At 37.5% G+C, this 22,308-nt stretch overlaps 2 protein-coding genes across 3 annotated transcripts in view; one reads left to right on the forward strand and one right to left on the reverse strand.

Annotated features, from left to right (window-relative positions):
* LOC136817009 (leucine-rich repeat and coiled-coil domain-containing protein 1-like) overlaps positions 1-978 on the forward strand; it is a 23,592-nt gene extending 22,614 nt beyond the window's left edge. Inside the window, exon 23 of the mRNA XM_067073350.1 lies at positions 630-978. Coding sequence (XP_066929451.1) covers positions 630-755 — 126 coding nt within the window. The 3' untranslated portion in view covers positions 756-978. The remainder of the gene's footprint in view (positions 1-629) is intronic.
* On the reverse strand, positions 824-9,034 carry LOC136817010 (uncharacterized). 2 transcript variants are annotated; one of them, XM_067073352.1, is made up of 3 exons: positions 4,243-4,377; positions 3,194-3,660; positions 824-2,928 (listed from the first exon to the last, which is right to left on the reverse strand). In XM_067073352.1, the coding sequence occupies exons 1-3, from the start codon at positions 4,265-4,267 to the stop codon at positions 1,432-1,434; spliced, it is 1,989 nt and encodes a 662-aa protein (XP_066929453.1). In that variant the 5' UTR covers positions 4,268-4,377; the 3' UTR covers positions 824-1,431. The 2 variants fall into 2 exon arrangements, with proteins under 2 accessions (XP_066929453.1, XP_066929452.1); XM_067073351.1 differs by lacking the exon at positions 4,243-4,377 and adding an exon at positions 8,891-9,034 and having other exon boundaries at positions 983-2,928.
* Between the last annotated feature and the right edge of the window lie 13,274 nt (positions 9,035-22,308).

Here is a 22,308-nt window from a genome sequence, read left to right on the forward strand (position 1 = left end):
AACCGTGGTAGGGATAATTGGAATACTTTTCAAATTCTAATAAACTTTGAATGAATTTTTAAGGAAATTTTGAGATTAACGTATCATTTGACCATTCTTTTTCATCTTGGTTCATTATGCATATACTTTATACTTACATTTACTTTCACGAATTTGAGGAAACAATGTTTCTCGCGAGCATAAACTTTCGCGATTCGTTGGATAAAAATGAGAATTTTCGAAATGAAAATTGTCTTAAAAGTGAAAAATATTCCTTAAATCCGCTAAAGACGGTTGCTCTTCGACTTTAAAAAGGCATTAAAGGATAATAATATGCCGAAAATTCGATATTTATTACGATTTCGAGGTTTGATAGATTTCCCAATTTTTTTGAGAATTTTTCGCGAGTATAAACTTTCGCGAATTGCCCTGTTGAGAATTTTCAAAGACATTTACTTTCGCGAAAAAGGCCAAAATTCGCGAAGATCGCGAAAGTTTCTGCTCGCGAAAGTTTGTACTCTTAAAGTAATTCGTTCTTCATGAGATCATAGAACATTGATGTTTCGGAAAAAATAGATAAGACAAGCAAATGCATTACGATTTCAGTTCATTTATAACTTTCTTGATGATTTCATTTTTATCCTTTGAAGGTTATTCAAGTAGAAGAAGAAATGCGAATGATTTTGACAGAAACGGCAGCTCAAAAGAAACAGCTGGAACAGCGCGTCAACAAATTATCAAAAGCATTCAATGACATTCAAAACGACCTAAAATGAATGATGATCCTTTTGTATACAAAATTCACTCGGTCCGGTGAGTAAGACTTAGACAATAAATGGGTTTTCCATTGCCCAGATTGTAATGTTGTTTATTTAAGTTGTAAAGTTGAGTTAGTTTTTTTAAATTGTTTATTTATTGAATTTTAATAAATTTATTTTTATAAAAAGATATGGAGACAAAGCGATCAATAGCAGATCAGATAAATCATACTGACTCAAATTTTAAACTTGTTCTCCCTTTTTTGAAATTTGAAAAAGGGTAAAAAGTTCTTTGACTGGTTTCTTTGTTCTTTAAAATTCATTAAAAATATTATTTACAAACTTGATTGAAAACTAAATTTATAAAAAAGTACGGAGGGCCAAATAATGACCAACTGTTTTCAAAAGTCGATTTGTAAAGTGTGCATTCATTCATTCTTGTTTTACTTGATATTTTCTAACGAATACTGTAATTCTAACAAATTATTTACCGTTGAAAAGATCATTCAGAGTACTATAAATGATGAGGAATGTTAAACGAAGAGAAGAAAACTGAACCTAAAGACTAAACATATACATTAAATCTAAAAAAAAATGAAATCGAAAAATTATTAATCATTTATTGAAGAAATATTATCGTTTTTCGGTTAAAAGCTAAGATTAACAAGTTCGATTTTAGAAGTAACCCGCTGTTTTAAGCAGGTATCGACATTGACTTAAGGTCCCATGCTACATATTCATATTCCCCCTGACTGGATGACTTTTTGTCGTTCGAGTTCTTGTTGTTTTTACCATCGTCGACGGGGGTCAAATAGACGTGATTGTTTGTCATTTTACAACCGTCTACAGGCGTTAAGTATTCAGTGTCTTCCACTTTTCTACTTGTGAGTTTTTCATCGGGAGTTGTATAAAGTGGATTGCCACCGTAATTCTTCTCAGCTTCTGAATTTGAGACCTCTCTGCAGGGCGTGGAGTAAAGTGGCGCTTCATCGTTGTTACTTGGCTTCCGGGGTCGCGGAATGGGAGCTACCTTTTTAATTGGTTTTGTATACAAGTGACTAAAATCTTTCTCCTCTTTTGCAAAAATTAATTTGATTTCGTTAAGATGTTTCAATAAGAGTTCTGAATGTTGACTACATATGTGCGCCATTATTTGCTTTCCCTCACTGTGATAGAGACACCTTGGAGCAGGGCAGGAGAAAGAAGGGCCACTGCTTGCGTAGATGACTTCATCTGTTCCAGCCGACATCTTTTCGTAAGCATCTTGTGGTGTGCTATCTTTTGGGACTTCTTTTGCACATTCTTTGGAGTGCTTGGTCATCAGTTTTCTCGACAGTATTACTTGGCAGCCGGGTTGCTTGCAATTCACGATAGCATGTTCACACTCCATTATATCATGCTTGTTAATGTCTATGCGTCTCATTTCTAAATCACATCCATTATTTGGACATTTCTCTAATGCATAGGGGCATTGTTGTTGATGTTTTTGTAAGAGATCTTTCTCTAATTTGACATCACATCCCTGATTGAAACATAAAACAATGACTTCATCCCCTTCATCGATCCCTTCTAAGGATTGTTTTCTGATATTCAAAGCTGCTGCATAGTATGGGTTTTCAACGTTCAATTTATGAACATTCTCCAACGACTTAGATCGAAGCCTCATTTTAGGCATTGCAGGGAAACTGGGCACTAAATTACTCAACGAAACGGGGAAAGACATTCGCTTGTTTGCTTTCTTCTCCTTCTCGTCCGATTCGTTACTTTCGTGTGGTGGCTCTTGATTTACGCAAATCTCCGACACAGCGTAAATAGGGACGTCGTCATCATCGTGTTTAATCGGTGCTGTATTCGGTGAACACTCGGTACTCGATCGTTTTCGATGAGCATCGATTTCGTCGTTACCATTCGTACCTCTTTGGTGATCTTCCCGTTTTGTAAGGTCGTTAAGCGAAGATGCGGATTTTATTTTCGGTTTCATTTTGATTAGCGTGGACACTATTGGGAATGAGAGTCTTTTGTAGATCTTCTTTTCGTCGGTCGGTTTTTGGTTCAAAGCATCCTCGGTAGTAGTGTAATGCGCCTTTTCATTTTTAATTATAAATTTGTCAATTTTGTCAACTGTGATGAATTTACCATGTTCTTCTTTGGTCTCGAAAAGATCACATCCGTCGTTTTCACCAATCGGTTTCTAGAAACAGAAGACGATTCAAAATTAGTTGTGGGACCTTTCGATTTCCGTTTCATATACGCTTCCTTCATAGGATCGTGGTTTGTTTTGACTGGCATGGCATGGTTTTATGTTTTATCGAGTTTTTTTTGAAAAATCATTTTACTGTTCTCTCAAAGGATTTACACTAAATAATGACAACTTGATAATACATCAGGCTCCTCGCAGAAGGGCCATAGATTAACAAAACTTATTTAATAATAATGAAAAATAATATTGACTTCACCTCAAATTCCACACCCAGATAAACACCAGTGTGCTGTTTCCATGGCAATTGACCGACATATTTGATGGTAGCTATGGCTTGATGTTCACCATCGTTGACAGCAACAACGTCATCAATTTGCGCCGTAATCGCTTCCATAAAGACTGAAGTTGATAAAATTTTTGCGCGTCTTTGGTCAGACGTGATTGGAAGCATCATATTCAGCTCAGCCGTGGTCAACATGCGTGTGTTCTCCTTTGCTGTGACCAAAATACGTTTTGTGTCGGTGAGCGAGACCAAGGAAATCATGGTTTTGTCTTGAGGTTGTTTATCATCTTTGTTGGCAAGGTAGATGGCTCCTGCATGCGCAGTGAAGATGGTTTGCGAACCAAATCGTACACCGATACGACGTTTGGCTCTTTTAAGGCCAACTGTGTCTTTTAGTAAGATGTAGGCTGGTCCTTTCGACGGCACCACCATGGTGGTCGCTGAAATACAATGAAGATGTGTTTCATTAAATTGTAGACAAAAAGCTCTTATCAATTTGTAGACCAGCGTCCGTGATTCAGAAAAGGCCTTAAAAATGGTTTTCGTAGGACGCCCCTTAGAACTTTTAGGGGCATAATATCAAAAATTTGCCCTAATCTAAGGGGTGCCCTACGAAGTGACACAATTCACTACCTCGCCCGCTCGTCTATTGAGAATAGAAAATCATCAATTTCGAAAATGTACAAAGTACAAAGCAATAAGAATAGCCATAGAGATAAATTTGAAAGAATCTTTCTTTCCAGATCACACAGCTCACAAACCCACGATAATTCCCATCATGCGAATCTAGAACCATGAATTGACAAACTATTCTGAACATAGCATTGACCTTAATCTTAAAAAAAACTTCTAACGAAACTCCAGTACTCTCAATTTCAACACTTCAGTGCAAGAAATACTCCACACTCGACATCACCATCTTGTTACAATGAGCTTTGAATACAAAAAAAAACAGTTTCGTAAACAACCGAAACAGTGGAGATTGTTTTAACCGAGTTAAAAATAATTTATTAATTTATTACCTAAATCGAGTTCTTCTAAACCCATTTCGTGACTTTGATTCTCCGTAATGCTAAACAAACACCTTTTTTAAGTATAACAAGTAGATTTCGCTTGATAAAGTCAACACATTATGGCCTACTAGTAAGTAACAATATGAATTAGCTAATGATAAAAATTGATTTTCTCTTTATGATAAAAATGAACTAATTAGCAAACTCTAATACTATTCCATTAACAGGCGGAAATTGCCACACTAATTCTTTTGGCGTTCATTTATGAAAATTGGCAGCTCTATCATTGAAAATCTACGTATAAGAAAATACAGTCTACAATTAAAAAAGCACAGTGGAACAATTTCCTTGTATGATCCAGTTTGTCATTTAAAAAAAACCTTCTGATGTCTAATCTGAAACTTAAATAACTGTATATTCACTTTTTCTATAAAAACAAAAAATCTTTTTTGACGCTTGGTCGTTTATTTTTTTTAAGATCATTTGGCTCCAATGGTTCTTATTATGTTCTTATTTTAAGAGCATAGATTGGGTATTCGACTCTTATTATCTTTTTTTACTTCTCTAATCCCTTGATTTTCACTTGCTCAGTAATGGTCTTTTTGAGAATATTTGTCGGGCTTCTTGGAAGCTTTCTTGAGAATTAAATTACAGGAAATTATTGGTTGTAATCCTTTTCTGCCAGGCACTGGAATGAATTTTCCCCGAGATTCCCTGACAACTTAATTTAAGTATTCCTCACAATTAATATATTCGATTACACTCGTCCAGTTGATCAGTTAAAAACACCGAGAATATTGCGCAGCAGTTTGCAGGAAATCTGCATCAAAATGATGGACCAGGCAAAGAATTAAAAATATAGACACAAAAGATTCTGAGAGCTAAGTACTAATTTCCTTGGAATTTCTTATAAGACTTTACGTTTAATACTTTTCATTACAGCAGACTTTCGAACTATTTTTCAGTGCCTGTCAATAATTTCTATAATATAATAATATAATTTAATTCTCCGTTCGAGTTCGGGAGGGAAAACGAGAGTCAGTTGTAGATTATAAACGAATCTTAAGATTCTTTAGATTATGCCCCTGTACTTGAAAGATGGGTATTGAGCTTTCTAGGGTTACCTAGACAACGAGAACACGTTAGATGACGTTAACTATACGCCTGTCTCGTCAGAACACATAATTATTTTCCAGCTGATTAATTTTCTAAACTCTGATGATCAGAACAAATAAAAAATCTAACTTAAACTACTCTCAGAACACATCCGAAAAAAAGGTCGCCTCGTCAGCTGCTTTCGAATGTTATGCCGGTCTAAAGTTTAACTGCGAATGCCAAGATTTTTGGTAATTTTTTTTTAGTTTACCGATGGATATGTTCTTCCTTTGAAATAAAGCAATTTAAAGCAGAAGAATAATTTTGATATTGGGGAAGTTTACATCTATTTTTAGAAATTAAATCGCAGACAAATCAAATATATTAGTTCTCAAATCAAAGCTAATTTTTATCAGTTTTGTTTGCTTTGACTTGATTGGCTTTATTCAAGATAATTATCGGCTGACGTAGATTACCACAGATTTACATTATATAACCCCTCTTTAAAAAGTATTATGCAAAAATATTTTCGCAAAATTTGTGGAGAACCGCAGAAAATCCGCTCCAGGTTGTAATTAAGGTCAAACCTCTTTCACTGCACTACTTACTGTAATAGAAATTCAAACTGTTTTAAGCTCAGAAATGGGAGAAGTTTGAATTTAAAATAAATCGAAATTGAGAAAAAAACACTTCAAGAAAGAAAAGGTTTTAGCTCATTTTCATACAGACACATTTTCACAAAATTCAATCCGTATTCTGAAATGTGGCACAATTCTAAAGGCAGACCAAGGAAGAGTATTTCGTTGGGAGACTCAAACGACTATTATGATTTGGTTGAGATGGTTCTCCTGCGTAGTACGTTTGCTGAAGAGGAGAGAAAGCGATTTAACGATTTCTTCTTATTTCTATCAAGAAAATTGAGTGAAATGACGGTTTTGAAAATGTATTCGTGGTCGTTCAATATGTTTTTGATGGGCAACTGATGGCAGGAAATAAGGCCGAAAGAAGACCATTTCGGATAATTTTAAGGTGACATTTTTGCAAGTCGTTTCCGGTAATCCTAGCGCCAATAAAGAACCTTTTGTAAGTTAGTACCTAAAATTCTACTGAAAAAGATGAGTGCAGTTTATGGAAAACCCAATTCATTTATGCATGCTTTCCAGGTCAGAAATTGAATTGACGTAAAAAATTCTTTATGAGAAAAGCAATTATTTGGCCAATTGATCAGTCACGGGGACGTACCGCTGATGTTTGAAAAATGGACCCTGTCAGATATGAATATTTGGTGAATTTGGGACCCTGTCAGAAAAGAAATTGAAAAATTTCCAATTTAGGGAGTGTTAGAAAGTATCTGGGGTGGAGGATATTTTCAACGATTCCAAAAAAGATTCGCACACCCCTTGATATCCTCAAAAGAATTTCAAGTCCCCCTCTAACCAGTCAATATATTTTTGGTACCCCTCCTAATATAGGCCACCTTTAAATGGTCTTCTTTGACCTCTCAAAACGATTTGAAAAGCTACAATTATAGCAGCTGCCAGAGGCCAGCTTGAAAAAAAAGTTTTGCTCTAAGCAAGCTCAAATAGCTTAAATAAGAGCTTGAGAAGGTCAAGGTTAGCCTGGGAATCCAAGCTCATAATCTTAGAAAAAAACAAAAAATACCTCACCTCACTAAGTTCTAAGATTATAGAGCTTGGTGCAGGTAGATTAGTCTGACACAGAATGTTATAAACAGTCTGTGTGTGAACCCTTGTTGACAGACTTTCTAAACTTTGAAATCCAGGCCAACTCACATAATTAACTTACCATAAAAAATCTTTTACAAGCTCTAAAGACTTTCAAAAATACTAAAAACCACATCAAAACATCAGCCACATGAAGTTAGACTTCCAGCCAACAGCCATTTTGTTTCGAAATAAATATAGTTTTCATTTTCATTTGTTTTCCTTTTTTCTGCAGAGTCAGCTTTTTCCATAAATTATGCGCGCACATCGAAATCATCAAAATGCGCGCGAAAATACTGCTAGATAATACGCCGAAAGCTGGCCAACCAGGCCGAACCTGCATTGCAGGGAAAAATCTCCCTGCAGGTGAGTTACCTGCGCCAAGCGTTAAACAAGCAACAAAAATATCATAAACTGTGAATAAAGTTTAACGCTTGGATTCCCAGGCTAGGTCAAGGTTAGAGAGAATAAGCTCACAAAAAGTACAGAAGGCACGGAATTTCATGTCACAGAAAGCTTTCTTCTAATTTTGGTCTAATGTCAAAAAGCTTAAAGGAGGCCTTGAAAAGGGCAAAGGTAGCCAGAAAAAGTCGCAAAAACTGCAGGTACCTTCACATTCTATCGGGAAAGCTTTGACCTTTTTGCTCAATTTTTCTGGGGGGTTGGCCACCTTACCTAACCCCACCAGGGAATTTTTTTTGACAAAATGGGATCCAAAAAGGGTCACTGTTAGGTAAATTTTTGAAGAAAAAAAACGTGAAAATTTATAAAATTGAGATAAATATTTAAGAATCATGATTGGCTAAAATACATTCCCTCCATACTCAAAATTTTTCAAAATGGCGGCAAAAAATTTGAAATCGGCTATTTGCCTGTCCTGAAAAACAGACCACTTGGTATAGATAGTTGCAGGGAAATCTTTTAAGCAGGCCATTTTATGATTTTGAGATTTTAGCAGTTTTGCCGCTACCGCTGAACAAACAGGCAGATAAGGTTAAGGGCTCTGACCATTGTGAATTTTTTATAATTGTCGTGTATTTTCTGGCTGATGTAACCAACAAAACTGTTAGGCAAACTATACACCTTTTCGACCGTAGTCGCGCGGTCAGACGTGTACCACTTAATTATTTAATCACCCCCTACTCAACTCAATCCTTTTTTGAAACATTTTTCTATTGGTTAGGTGCGACAAAAAGGACTGGGACGGTTTTAGTGGGATAAAGCAGAAAAATTGCCCGTGAAGTATATGGCGGCTACGGTCGAAAAGGTGTATTTCTGAATCTGAAAATTTAAAAATTGCAACGAAAAAAATTGTTTATAAAGAAAATGAAGACTTTTGCGAAGATAAGTATTTCACCTTTGAGGAGCTTATTTTCGGAGAAGAAAAAAGATTTAGAATTTTTCTTTGCACTAGATGGTGTATTTTTAACCAAACTACTGTAACAATAGAATTTCGGAACATTTTGGAAAAGCTTCTTTGTCTCAAAATCCTGAAAATGGTGGCTTTTGACCAACTTTTCATCCCAATTTTTTTGAAAATTATAGATCAGATATGCAGTCCTATCACAAGAATTTCATTGGGGTAAATTTGCTTTTTCTCAGATCTGAATTCCCTGTTAAGAAGGGTAGCAAAAAAATTCCAGGATGTGTCTTGATTCTGCTACTCCCATTTAACAACGACTCTCGTAATTACCACAGACAGGCATGGTATATCGTAAAAAATGAACCCTTTATCTCTATTTTAAACAGGAAATAATGTTAATTAAGCCAGCTTAAATAGAATTTTAAGATGCTTAACTCTTTTTTGATGACATTCGAGAATGAGTATAAGTCATTACCTATGAACAGATCATACGACACATCATCTGTATCCACGCTCGAAGTGGTTGCTGTCCGCTTTCGTATTCTCATCAAGGAATTCTTTCAAGCTTTCTTTAAAACGACAACTACTTGCTGCTTGTGTTCAGAAAGTCAAGAGAATAGTCGATATGATACTGTTTTTAGCAAGCTTCATAATTGATTCATAACTTCACTCGGTTACTGATTGCCATCATTAAGACATTAATTAGTTCATAACAAGAAAATAAGAAATGTTTCATAACAATCCATTAAGTTTTGAATAATGACGAATATGTAAAATTCAGCTTAATCATTTAGCATCTGTAGATTAAAGTCCACTTCTGACTGAATTTTAATTTCTGATAATTTAACAAATAGCAGCAAAACAAAACTTTAAACTAAAACTAAATCACAGTTCATGTATTCCACTTTGGGATATGGCAAATCGGACCAATCTATATACTAGCAAGCAGCTGTCGCTATGAATGCCCCGCGAATGCATTTTTTTCTTTATAATATAGGTTACACGGTACACTAACGAAAATATAAGACGAAACACTACTGACAAAAAATAATAGCCTTATCCCCCCGCTAGACACCAAGAAGGGATATCGCCAGAGGTACAAGGCTATATGAAAGAAAAAAAGTTTTTGTTTATAAAATTAATATAAAAAAAAACATTAAGAATAGATTAAAAGGTGAGCTATGATTGTTTGAGATTAAAATAGTTTAAAATAGTGCCCCACTGAACCTACCGGTTTCATGCATAAAAGTAACCAAGGAACAAAGACTTGCTTGGTTTAGAAGTAAAGTTAGGCTTTCATCACCATATAATAAAAGCCGACAAAATTTAGAGGATTTAAGTGGGAAAAAGTTTATGCCTAAGGTATGAAGCTTGTCGAATAGAGATTGTCTTTCATGGGAATATATAGAGCAATGCAAAATAAAGTGTTGTGAATTTTCAACAGAGTTTGTCCGACAACCACAGAAAGGGTCTAAAGTATCACCAAAAACATGCCTAAACTTGTGTTCACTGAATCCAACACGAAGCCTATTGAGAAGACACCCCTGTCTCTGTGCCCCAGTGGGTGTAAAACATCCAGTGGGGTGGGATGTGAAAAATTCGAAATTCACTGGGGTGCAAGATATTTCCCGAAAAATTGAGTGAGGTGACCAATTTTTGATTGATTATCACTGGGATGAAGAAAATCTTTCTGAAAGTTTATTCTGAGGTAGAGTAGCTAGCAGTGCTAGTCAAATGTTAAATTATAAAATGTAGTGCGGAGTCGTTGTTACACTATCTGAGGCTACTGATAGGGAATATATTTTTCAAATGCGTTGAAACTGTGACGTATAAGACTTTTAATCATAAAAACGCGAAACATCATCCATTACTAACAATAGATCAATATACCTCGATCGGGAGACGCATCCCGTTTGGGAGACATCTGCCGAAGGGAAAGCGATTTTGCAAGAGCGACATTCATTCAACGTCCATACAACGTCAATCTTGAAGTGAAAAAGGGGGAAATTGGGGCAAAAATGGATCAATGGAAAGATAAATGAATTTATCAACTTTTGACCGAATGATTTTAAAATTGACCGACAAAATTTTAAAACATTCTACTTTTTTCATAAGCTTTTCCAAGCAAGAATATTTTTACGCGAATTCACGCAGCCAGTATCACCACAGAGTTTGATGCAGGATTGTCTCTCAATCGGGAGACTTTGTCCTACTGACTAGAATTAACTGCATAAATTAAAAGGAGTTTCTCATATAATCATACTTGTATGTTCTTTGGATAAAGTAAAAGTGGAGTATGTAAGGACATTTCTCTGAAAGTAATGGAGACTATATGAACTGAATTTTAAAAAGATGTATTGACTAAGGAGGCGCAACCATGGTTTGCGCCGACGAGGAAAACTTTTTGATTTTTGACTCTCTTGTGTAGGCTAAAATCACTCCTTTATTACGAATTTTGCAACTTTGAAAAATAAAAAAAAATAAAAATTTCAACTAATTTATTTATGTCCTATCAAAGTTTCCATGCTTCATTTTTATTTGGTCTCAAAAAATGAAAATTACCATAATTTTTAGATCGCATTAGTCGACAGAAAATGACCAAACAAATGAATGAACATGAAGGGTACTATGATGTAGTTTCTAACCTGATGTGTAACCTAATTGTTTTTTCGCTAATTTTCGCGAAAAACCGCAAAAACTGATTATTGCGTCATAATCGATGACGTCATCAAAACTGAAAATTGAATTTTTCAAGAACGGTTCATCCAATTGTCCTCAAATTTTCACCAAAGATGCATCTCACTAAAGTCAAACATTTGAAAAAATTTTTTTTTTCAAAATTCTGATTACGTCAGCAAAAAGTAAAATTTTTCGTTTTTTACTAATTTCTGCTGACGTCATCAAAATTTCGAAAATATTTTATTCCAAAAGATCGACTTTGGTGAGATACATCTTTGGTAAAAGTTTGAAGACAATTGGATTAACAATTCTTGAGAAATTCAATTTTTAGTTTTGATGACGTCATCGATTATGACGTAATAATCAGTTTTTGCGATTTTTCGCGAAAATCAGTGAAAAAACAATTAGGTTACACATCAGGTTAGAAACTACATCATAGTACCCATCATGTTCAGTCATTTGTTTGGTCAATTTCTGTCGGCTAATGCGATCTAAAAATTATGGTAATTTTCAGACATGCCATAACTATAACTTACCCGAGGGGCATCATTATTTTCGCTTCTGATTTACGAACTTGAATGATCGACCCACGACCGACCTATTTTTTGAGAAAAGCTTGACTGAAAAACGGAAAAACATTTTGCTCTTGCCTTTTTATTAAAGATAAGGACTTTCATACATATTGGATATATTCTAGACCATCTGTTTAGATCATAACTTGCTACTACTTTTGACGACGCGGTGATATGGACAATTATATAGTTTTGAGCCTTTTTGTGCATTTCGTTAATTCAAAAAATGGATTCCATAAGAGAAGGGGAGATTCTCGTGGGGTGAACCTTTTGAAGTGAGCATTCTACTGGGGTACGTCAAAATCATAAAATTTTGAGTGGGGTATGTGCGGATTCTTCGTATCTTTCAATGGGGTCATTTTCAGTTACAGTATTCCAGTGGAGTGAGTGATTTATCTACTGGGGTGAAAAAGTAGGTGATTTTTGGGAATATTTTTCACTGGGGTGACGAGTGGGGTGGATTCCACTGGGTCACAGAGGCAGGGGTGTGAGAAGGACAATACCTTGATTATCAGAGACATCAAAAACATGACACTGGTTCGATAATTTATAAATAGCCTTCTTAAAGGTTTAAATGGAAGGTAGATTTCTTATATCATCGTCCAGGATATTCCACTGAGATATGCAGTAGGGAAAGAAAGTGTTTCGGAAACGTTCAGTCCGTATATTAAGAGGATAAATAGGATTTCTTGTTCTCAGAGCTATGGGTGCTATAAGCCTTGCTGGCAGGTAGTTACGTAAATAAGACGGAGTTAAGTTGTTTATAATTTTATAGAAGAATGTCATTCTTCTTGCAAAACGCCTGTCAGCAAGGCTATCAAGACCAAGCTAAGAGTATATTTTATCCTGAGACGTTCCACGAAGATAGCCTGTGATGGCTAAACAGGCATTGTATTGAATGGTTTCCAGCTTCTGCACAAAAGAGGCATTACCTGGACGGTCATATACGATATCACCGTAGTCAAGATGAGGTCTAATGAAAGATTTATAAATAGTTAGCAGAGATTTCCTAGGTACATGTTTACGAAGTCTGTTTTTGATCTTCTCATCAAGATGGCGATTAAAAGAAAGTTTTGAATCCAGGATAAGACCAAAATGTTTCCGGTGCTCACTGGCATTTATGTCATTGTTATTGAAAGAGATCACAGGAGCATTAGCAGGGTTGAATCTACAACTGAAATAGACTTCTACAGCTTGTTTTGTTGTTGGGTCAGGGTTAAATGACATCTTCCATTGACGAGCCCACTCACTTATCCTGGAAAGATCTCTATTCAGTGCCTCAAGACTCAAATGTTGATGCAAGACTAGAGAAAATAATGAAGTATCATCAGCAAAGATTTTAGGCTTGGACTCAAGATTAACTGGGAGATCATTGATGTAAATCAAAAAGAACAAAGGACCTAGAATTGAGCCTTGAGGAACCCCAGCATTAACCCGCTTCCACTTCGATGTTTTCCCATTTAACACAACTCTTTGATACCTATCACCGCTCTTGTGTCTATAAACGGAAGGTCCACGTCAAACCCTGCCGTATAAATGTCATGCGTTATGGATAACAACTGAGAAATGCAAGAGTCCCCTTCCCGAAAGCCAGACTGACATGGAGAAAAAAAGATCTGTAAAGTGCATCATAGATACACTTTTCAAATACTTTTGCAAACACCGGAAGAAGAGAGACTGGTCTATAGTTCTTAGGAGTGCTCCTGTCACCTTTTTTGTAGACAGGAACGACATTGCCTTTCTTCCACTGCAATGGTTCCACTGCATACCAGAGGTTATGGAATGTTGAAAAATCTTAAGTAAAGGCTTAACTAAGGAAACCCCACAGATCCTAACCATACGAGTAGAAACGTTATCCCAACCATGGGCCTTATTTATGTTTAGCGAATTTATTATGGACTTTTTCTTCGTCGAAATCGACTTTATCGAGGTTATTTATTCGAGAGTCAGTGAGAAGTTAGTCAGGTGGTAACACGTTGTCAGTCTCGATCAAAGAGCATTGCTTAGAAAAAAAGGAGCTAAAATGTCGGCCTTCTCTGAAACGTCACTCACAAGAACGTTTCTTTCATTTTGAATAGGTGGTATCTTGGGAGTTCTACGTACGTTTAGGAACTGTTTAAGGATAGACCAGTATTTCTTACTTCCGATATTTGGGTCGTTAAGTGAGTTACCAAGACGAGAGTAGTAACACTAACCTTGGCAATTTTAATGGCCTTCCTACATCTCTCAGTCATATCATCGAGAGCAAGAACATCCAAGGGATTATTACGCTTCTTAAAGCGGTGATATATTTTAGCTTTGTCGAGAAGCATTTGCTTTATCTCAGGAGTCATCCACAACGCATCCTTATCTCTGATAGTGATTGGTTTGTTAGGTACAAAATTAGAAAATATATTAAGGATATACTCAGAGAATATAATGCATTCATAATCGCTTTATATCCAGGGGGTTAAATATCTACAAGGGACCGGATATCCAGGGGGTAAAGTGTCTTTTCAAGTAAAAAATACGATACCCAGGGGTAAGCATCTTTATAAGAGAGGATATCCAGGGGGTTGTGCATATTTTTAAGAGTTGATATCCAGGGGGTCTTTGCTGTAATAAAGTAAGATATCCAGGGGGTTCGATACTTCTAAAAATCAATATCCACAACAATGGGGGTAAAATCTTTTTCTGGAAAAGCCCATTGTTAACCGGTTAATTATTCAAAGTGGGCTGAACGGCTTTTTGCGCAATGCAATTGTTTTTTTTCACATGACGACGGGCCTACACTGCCCAGAGTTGCCCGTCGTTAGGAAAATTCATTGTGACATTTCCTTTTTCAAAGGAAAATGAACAATGCGTTGACATCATTTCCCTCCTTTTTTATTCCTGACGTCACGAATTATAACAATTTTTGATCTTTTCTGACTAGTTTTTTCGCTATTTTTCTTAGATAAAGCGCTAAAAATCAATCGAAGCTGAAGGAGACGGTTAATAATGACTGGTTTTTTCGGGCTGCAATGAAAATATTGCCCTCGGTCAACGCAGCAACCTCACAAGCTCGGTTGTTACTTGACGCCGGGCAATATTTCTCAGTACAGCCCTCACTAACCGGTCTTATTGTATTAAGAATGAACGTTTGAAGGCCGCATTCAACCAGATAGTTTTAATGGAGAGCCATCCAATAAGCGCACAGCTAGAAATTTCTATTCACTGAGCGCTTGTCTCGTTCCTTTGAAACCATTGTGAGCAGCAAAATATCGAATAAATTTTTACACAAGAAAGAAAACACACCAAAATCAAATATTTTTCCTCTCTCTGATTGGCTGACAAAAGAGAAATGAAGTGTACAGCTTAGCGCACAAAGTAAAATATCTTGATTTCCCTTGTTTACTTTGTAGGAACTAATTACCGAGAGGTATATGACCGTCTATCAAGAGTTATTGATTTGATTCTTATAAAGTAGATGCTTATAAGAAAAATAAATATGCCCATATTATGCGCCATCCATTGTTTACTTTATTAGAGCTAATTACCAAAAGGTATATGGCTGTTGATCAAGAGTTATTGATACGATTCTTATAAAAACAAAGGTCCTTATAAAACAATAAACATGCTCATATTGCTCAACGGTCGTAACGGGGTCATTTTCGGTTTTTTCAAAACTGCATGTACTTCCACCTCATAAAAATACCTATTTTTGGGCTTTTTTGGAGAAGCTTTATTTAGCCGTCATGAATGTGTCCTGTCAGATGTCCCATAATGCACCAAACTCGAAAAAATTGGGAAAATCCTTGAAAAATCCGCCATTTTGATGACGTCATTGACAGAAAAACTTGAATAAGTTCAGGTAGAAAAAAAGATTTCGAGCTCAAATTTTTACCAGAGCTTCAAATGAAAAATTAAAAGCATTTTAAATCGAAATTGTTTTGATTTTTTGATGACGTCAGAATTTTTTCAAAAAAATAGTTTTTCAGCCATTTTTGCTGATGTAAGCATTTTTTCGATTTTTTTTCCAATTTTCTAATTTGTTTTATTTATATACGTCTCTGGTCGAAATTTGAGCTCCCCTTTGTCTGGACTTTAATGATGGGTCTAATCCTTTCCAATTTAGTGTCTTACGAGGTTTAGGATCATTGGGAACATGCTCAGCCATGTATAGAGCTCAGAATAAGCTTAACTAAGGCTCCAGTAAAGCGCTGTAAGCTTACAGCGTAAGCCCAGGCGGCTCTGGAGGCCTAAAAACCGGTTTTCTGGCAAAACTACTGTTCCCAGCTGGTTCTAAATCCTCTAAATCGCTTCAGCACCATGGAAACATGCTAATTGAAGCCTTTGGAAGGAGCTCACTTGCTTGTAAGGTTGCATTTTTACGTTTTAAAAAAAAAACGCTTATATAGAGCTTTTTAAGCGTTTTTAAGCTATTATAGTGAAAATTAGTCGTATGTACCCCTTTGGTTCGACTTTCATGGGTCTAATCCTTTCCATTAGAGAGTCCCTCGAGGTTTAGGACCATTCATGACCAGCCCAGTCCTGTATGGAGCTCAGAATAAGCTTAACTAAGGTTCCAGTACAGTGCTGTAAGCTTACAGCGTAAGCCCAGGCGGCTCTGTAGGCCTAAAAACCAGTTTTCTGTCAAAAGTACCGTTCTCAGTCGTTTCTAACCCCTCTAAATCGCTTTAGCACTATAGAACTCTGATAAATATTGCATTTGGAAGTAGCTCACTTGCTTGAAAGGTCGCCTCTTTACGTTTTTTGCTTAAAAACGCTTAAATAGAGCTTTTTAAGCGTTTTAAGCTATTTTAGTGAAAATTCGTCGGCTCTACCCCCTTTTGTGGACTTTAATAATGGGTCTAATCCTTTGGATTGGAGTGTCCCACGAGGTTTAGGATCATTGGGAACCAGCTATGTCCTGTATGGAGCTCAGAATAAGCTTAACTAAGGCTCCAATACAGCGCTGTAAGCTTACCGCATAAGCCCAGACGGCTCTGGAGGCCTAAAAACCGCTTCCTGGCAAAAGTACTGTTCCCAGCCAGTTCTAACCTCTCTAAATCGCTTTAGAACCATGGAAATACGCTAATTAGGGCCTTTGGCTCACTTGCTTGTAAGGTTGCGTTTTTATGTTTTTTGCCTAATAACGGCTTAAAAACGTTTAAACCCTCTCAGTCCCAGGGGACCGCACTGCAGTCTCTTTGGACCCGTCGTTTTTTCCCAGAGGACTGCACAGCGGTCCCTGACTTCTTTTTCAAATTGTGATGTTTTGGCGGGAAATAAAGAGATGCCTTTAAGTAGCTTTCAAAGAAGATAAGCTAGCGCGTCGTGTGCAAAAGACCGCGTAAAAAAAGCTTATTCGAGTAAAAAGTTTTGTTTACAAAAGTATTCCAAAAAATTTTTGCAAGCAAAATCTGTAAGGCCGAAAATGGGATTTTTTACAACTTCTATCAATCATTAAGATTTTTCTTCGAAGGCTAATCAAACAATTCTTTTTTCAGTTAGTAGATACTGTTGTGATGAACATTTATTAGAAGAATGAATGGGTTTAAACCATTGTTTCATAAAAAAATTATCATTGAATGGCAAAAAATTGCTGTTTTTTTTTTTTTTTTTGACTTTCTCTGGTCACGTGACAAGTTAATGACGTCATTTTGCAAATTTTTTTATATCAAAATACTCATAGTGCATACTATAAGTGTAAAAGGGTGAAAACTTGAGAGGCCTAAGTTTAGTGATTCCACAGATATTGAAGCATAAGTAAATGCATTCAAAAACTCAGTTTACGGCTCTGGGAAAGTAGCTGTGAAAACTCTGGGACTGAAAAGGTTAAATAGTACCCTGAGTATCATAGGTTAAGTTTTCAAAGAATATATTAACCTCTGAAGACCTATAATAGAAATTTTATCACGCATGTGTCAATCTAATCACTGTGGAAAGAATCAAAGATGAAGAGCAAATAATATCTTATTAATGTCTAGCAGACTGTATCAGTATGCAGTTTACTATTTACGAATTCCCCAGAAACCTCCAAGTGTAATCGAAGGGAGTTTCTTTCGAAAGAAATCTTTTACATGATCCCCAAATGTATAAAAGTGATTACTAAACTATTAATTATGGAAATGTCACTTTTAATTGAATCGAAATATTAGACAGACTTTATGTTATGATTCTCTATCACTGACTCTTTTTAAAAAGTATTGATGATATTTTTTAGTTTGAACTTCATCCAAGATCTTGGATGGTCGTCATGGTTATTATTGTCTTTATTGATTGCGCGATGAATAGAAACTCGATTCGTCGGCCCATCGTCAATATATGATTTTGACCTGTGCTTTTCACGGTACTTAAATAGAGCTTTTTAAGCGTTTTTAAGCTATTTTAGTGAAAATTCGTCGTTTCTACCCATTTTGCTGGACCTTAATGGGTCTAATGCTTTGCATAGGAGTTATCCACGAGGATTGGGACCATTTGGAACAAGCTCAGCCCTGTATGGAGCTCAAAAAAAGCTTAACTAAGGCTCCAGTAAAGCTCTGTAAGCTTACCGCGTAAGCTCAGGCAGCTCTGGAGGCCTAAAAACCAGTTTTCTGGCAAAAGTACTGTTCCAAGCCGGTTCTAATTCTTCTAAATCGCTTCAACACCATAGAAATATGCTAATTAGAGGGTTTGGAAGTGGCTCACTCGCTTATAGGGTCGCGTTTTTACGTTTTTTGTATAAAAACGGCTTATAAACGCTTATATAGAGCTTTTTAAGCGTTTTTAAGTTATTTTAGTGAAAATTGGTCGGTTCTACCCCATTCGCTGAACTTTAACGGGTCTAATCTTCGCATGGGAATGTGTCACGGGGGTTAGAATCATTAGAAACCAGCTCAGCCCTGAATGGAGCTCAAAATAAGCCTAACTAAGGCTTCAGTACAGAGCTGTAAGCTTACAGCAAAAGCCCAGGCGGCTCTAGAGGCCTAAAAACTGGTTTTCTGGCAAAAGTACTGTTCCCAGCTGGTTCTAACCCTTGGGAACCAGCTCAGTCCTGTATGGATCTCAGAATAAGCTTAACTAAGGCTCCAGTACAGCGCAGTAAGCTTACAGCGTAAGCCCAGGCGGCTCTAGAGGCCTAAAAACCAGTTTTCTGGCAAAAGTACTGTTCCCAGCCGGTTTTAACCCCTTTTAATCGCTTCAGAACCATGGAAATATGCTAATTAGAACCTTTGGAAGTAGCTCACTCGCTTGTAAGGTCGCGTTTTTACGTTTTTTGCTTAAAAACAGCTTAAAATCGCTTAAATAGAGCTTTATAAGCGTTTTAAGACTATTTTAGTGAGAATTCGTCTATTCTTCCCCCTTCGCTGGACTTCAATGGGTCTAATCCATTGCAAGGGAGTGTCCCACGAGGTTTAGGACCATTGGGAACCAGCTCAGCCCTGTATGGAGCTCAGAATAAGCTTAACTAAGGCTCCAGTAAAGCGCTGTAAGCTTACAGCGTAAGCCCAGGCGGCTCTGTAGGCCTAAAAACCAGTTTTCTGGCAAAACTACTGTTCCCAGCCGGTTCTAAACCCTCTAAATCGCTTCAGCACCATGGAAACATGCTAATTAGAGCATTTGGAAGTAGCTCACTCGCTTATAAGGTCGCATTTTTACGTTTTTTGCTTAAAAAAGCCTTAAAATCGCTTAAATAGAGCTTTTTAAGCGTTTTAAAGCTATTTTAGTGAAAATTCGTCAGTTCTGCCCCCTTCACTGGACTTCAATGGGTCTAATCCATTGCAAGGGAGTGTCCCACGAGGTTTAGGACCATTGGGAACCAGCTCAGCCCTGTATGGAGCTCAGAATAAGCTTAACTAAGGCTCCAGTAAAGCGCTGTAAGCTTACAGCGTAAAGCCAGGCAGGCTCTGTAGGCCTAAAAAACCAGTTTTTCTGGCAAAAGTACTGCTTCCAAGCCGGTTCTAATTCTCTAAATCGCTTCAACACCATAGAAATATGCTAATTAGAGGGTTTGGAAGTGGCTCACTCGCTTATAGGCTCGCGTTTTTTACGTTTTTTGTATTAAAAACGGCTTATAAAACGCTTATAAACAGAGCTTTTTAAGCGTTTTTAAGTTATTTTAGTGAAAATTGGTCGGTTCTACCCCATTCGCTGAACTTTAAAAGGGTCTAATATCTTGCAAGGGAATGTGTCCACGGGGGTTAGAATCATTAGAAACCAGCTCAGCCCTGAATGGAGCTCAAAATAAGCCTAACTAAGGCTTCAGTACAGAGCTGTAAGCTTACAGCAAAAGCCCAGGCGGCTCTAGAGGCCTAAAAACTGGTTTTTCTGGCAAAAGTACTGTTCCCAGCTGGTTCTAACCCTTGGAAACCAGCTCAGTCCTGTATGGAGCTCAGAATAAGCTTAACTAAGGCTCCAGTAAAGCGCTGTAAGCTTACAGCGTAAGCCCAGGCGGCTCTGGAGGCCTAAAAACCGGTTTTCTGGCAAAACTACTGTTCCCAGCCGGTTCTAAACCCTCTAAATCGCTTCAGCACCATGAAAATATGCTAATTAGAGCCTTTGGAAGTAGCTCACTCGCTTATAAGGTCGCGTTTTTACGTTTTTTGCTTAAAAAAGCCTTAAAATCGCTTAAATAGAGCTTTTTAAGCGTTTTAAAGCTATTTTAGTGAAAATTCGTCTGTTCTTCCCCCTTCGCTGGACTTCAATGGGTCTAATCCATTGCAAGGGAGTGTCCCACGAGGTTTAGGACCATTGGGAACCAGCTCAGCCCTGTATGGAGCTCAGAATAAGCTTAACTAAGGCTCCAGTAAAGCGCTGTAAGCTTACAGCGTAAGCCCAGGCGGCTCTGTAGGCCTAAAAACCAGTTTTCTGGCAAAACTACTGTTCCCAGCCGGTTCTAAACCCTCTAAATCGCTTCAGCACCATGAAAACATGCTAATTAGAGCATTTGGAAGTAGCTCACTCGCTTATAAGGTCGCGTTTTTACGTTTTTTGCTTAAAAAAGCCTTAAAATCGCTTAAATAGAGCTTTTTAAGCGTTTTAAAGCTATTTTAGTGAAAATTCGTCGGTTCTGCTGCCCCTTTCGCTGGACTTCAATGGGTCTAATCCATTGCAAGGGAGTGTCCCACGAGGTTTAGGACCATTGGAAACCAGCTCAGCCCTGTATGGAGCTCAGAATAAGCTTAACTAAGGCTCCAGTAAAGCGCTGTAAGCTTACAGCGTAAGCCAAGGCGGCTCTGTAGGCCTAAAACAAAAAACTACTGTTCCCAGCCGGTTCTAAACCCTCTAAATCGCTTCAGCAGCATGGAAACATGCTAATTAGAGCATTTGGAAGTAGCTCACTCGCTTATAAGGTCGCGTTTTTACGTTTTTTGCTTAAAAAAGCCTTAAAATCGCTTAAATAGAGCTTTTTAAGCGTTTTAAAGCTATTTTAGTGAAAATTCGTCGGTTCTGCCCTTTTCGCTGGACTTCAATGGGTCTAATCCATTGCAAGGAGTGTCCCACGAGGTTTAGGACCATTGGGAACCAGCTCAGCCCTGTATGGAGCTCAGAATAAGCTTAACTAAGGCTCCAGTAAAGCGCTGTAAGCTTACAGCGTAAGCCCGGGCGGCTCTGTAGGCCTAAAAACCAGTTTTCTGGCAAAACTACTGTTCCCAGCTGGTTCTAAACCCTCTAAATCGCTTCAGCACCATGGAAACATGCTAATTAGAGCATTTGGAAGTAGCTCACTCGCTTATAAGGTCGCGTTTTTACGTTTTTTGCTTAAAAAAGCCTTAAAATCGCTTAAATAGAGCTTTTTAAGCGTTTTAAAGCTATTTTAGTGAAAATTCGTCGGTTCTGCCCCCTTCGCTGGACTTCAATGGGTCTAATCCATTGCAAGGGAGTGTCCCACGAGGTTTAGGACCATTGGGAACCAGCTCAGCCCTGTATGGAGCTCAGAATAAGCTTAACTAAGGCTCCAGTAAAGCGCTGTAAGCTTACAGCGTAAGCCCGGGCGGCTCTGTAGGCCTAAAAACCGGTTTTCTGGCAAAACTACTGTTCCCAGCCGGTTCTAAACCCTCTAAATCGCTTCAGCACCATGGAAACATGCTAATTAGAGCATTTGGAAGTAGCTCACTCGCTTATAAGGTCGCCTTTTTACGTTTTTTGCTTAAAAAAGCCTTAAAATCGCTTAAATAGAGCTTTTTAAGCGTTTTAAAGCTATTTTAGTGAAAATTCGTCGGTTTTGCCCCCTTCGCTGGACTTCAATGGGTCTAATCCATTGCAAGGGAGTGTCCCACGAGGTTTAGGACCATTGGGAACCAGCTCAGCCCTGTATGGAGCTCAGAATAAGCTTAACTAAGGCTCCAGTAAAGCGCTGTAAGCTTACAGCGTAAGCCCAGGCGGCTCTGTAGGCCTAAAAACCAGGTTTTCTGGCAAAACTACTGTTCCCAGCCGGTTCTAAACCCTCTAAATCGCTTTAGCAGCATGAAAACATGCTAATTAGAGCCTTTGGAAGTAGCTCACTCGCTTATAAGGTCGCGTTTTTACGTTTTTTGCTTAAAAAGCCTTAAAATCGCTTAAATAGAGCTTTTTAAGCGTTTTAAAGCTATTTTAGTGAAAATTCGTCGGTTCTGCCCCCTTCGCTGGACTTCAATGGGTCTAATCCATTGCAAGGGAGTGTCCCACGAGGTTTAGGACCATTGGGAACCAGCTCAGC

The sequence above is a fragment of the Clytia hemisphaerica genome, unplaced genomic scaffold, assembly GCF_902728285.1.
Source record: "Clytia hemisphaerica strain Z4C2 unplaced genomic scaffold, Clytia hemisphaerica genome assembly, whole genome shotgun sequence".
In the NCBI taxonomy this organism is placed as follows: domain Eukaryota; kingdom Metazoa; phylum Cnidaria; class Hydrozoa; order Leptothecata; family Clytiidae; genus Clytia; species Clytia hemisphaerica.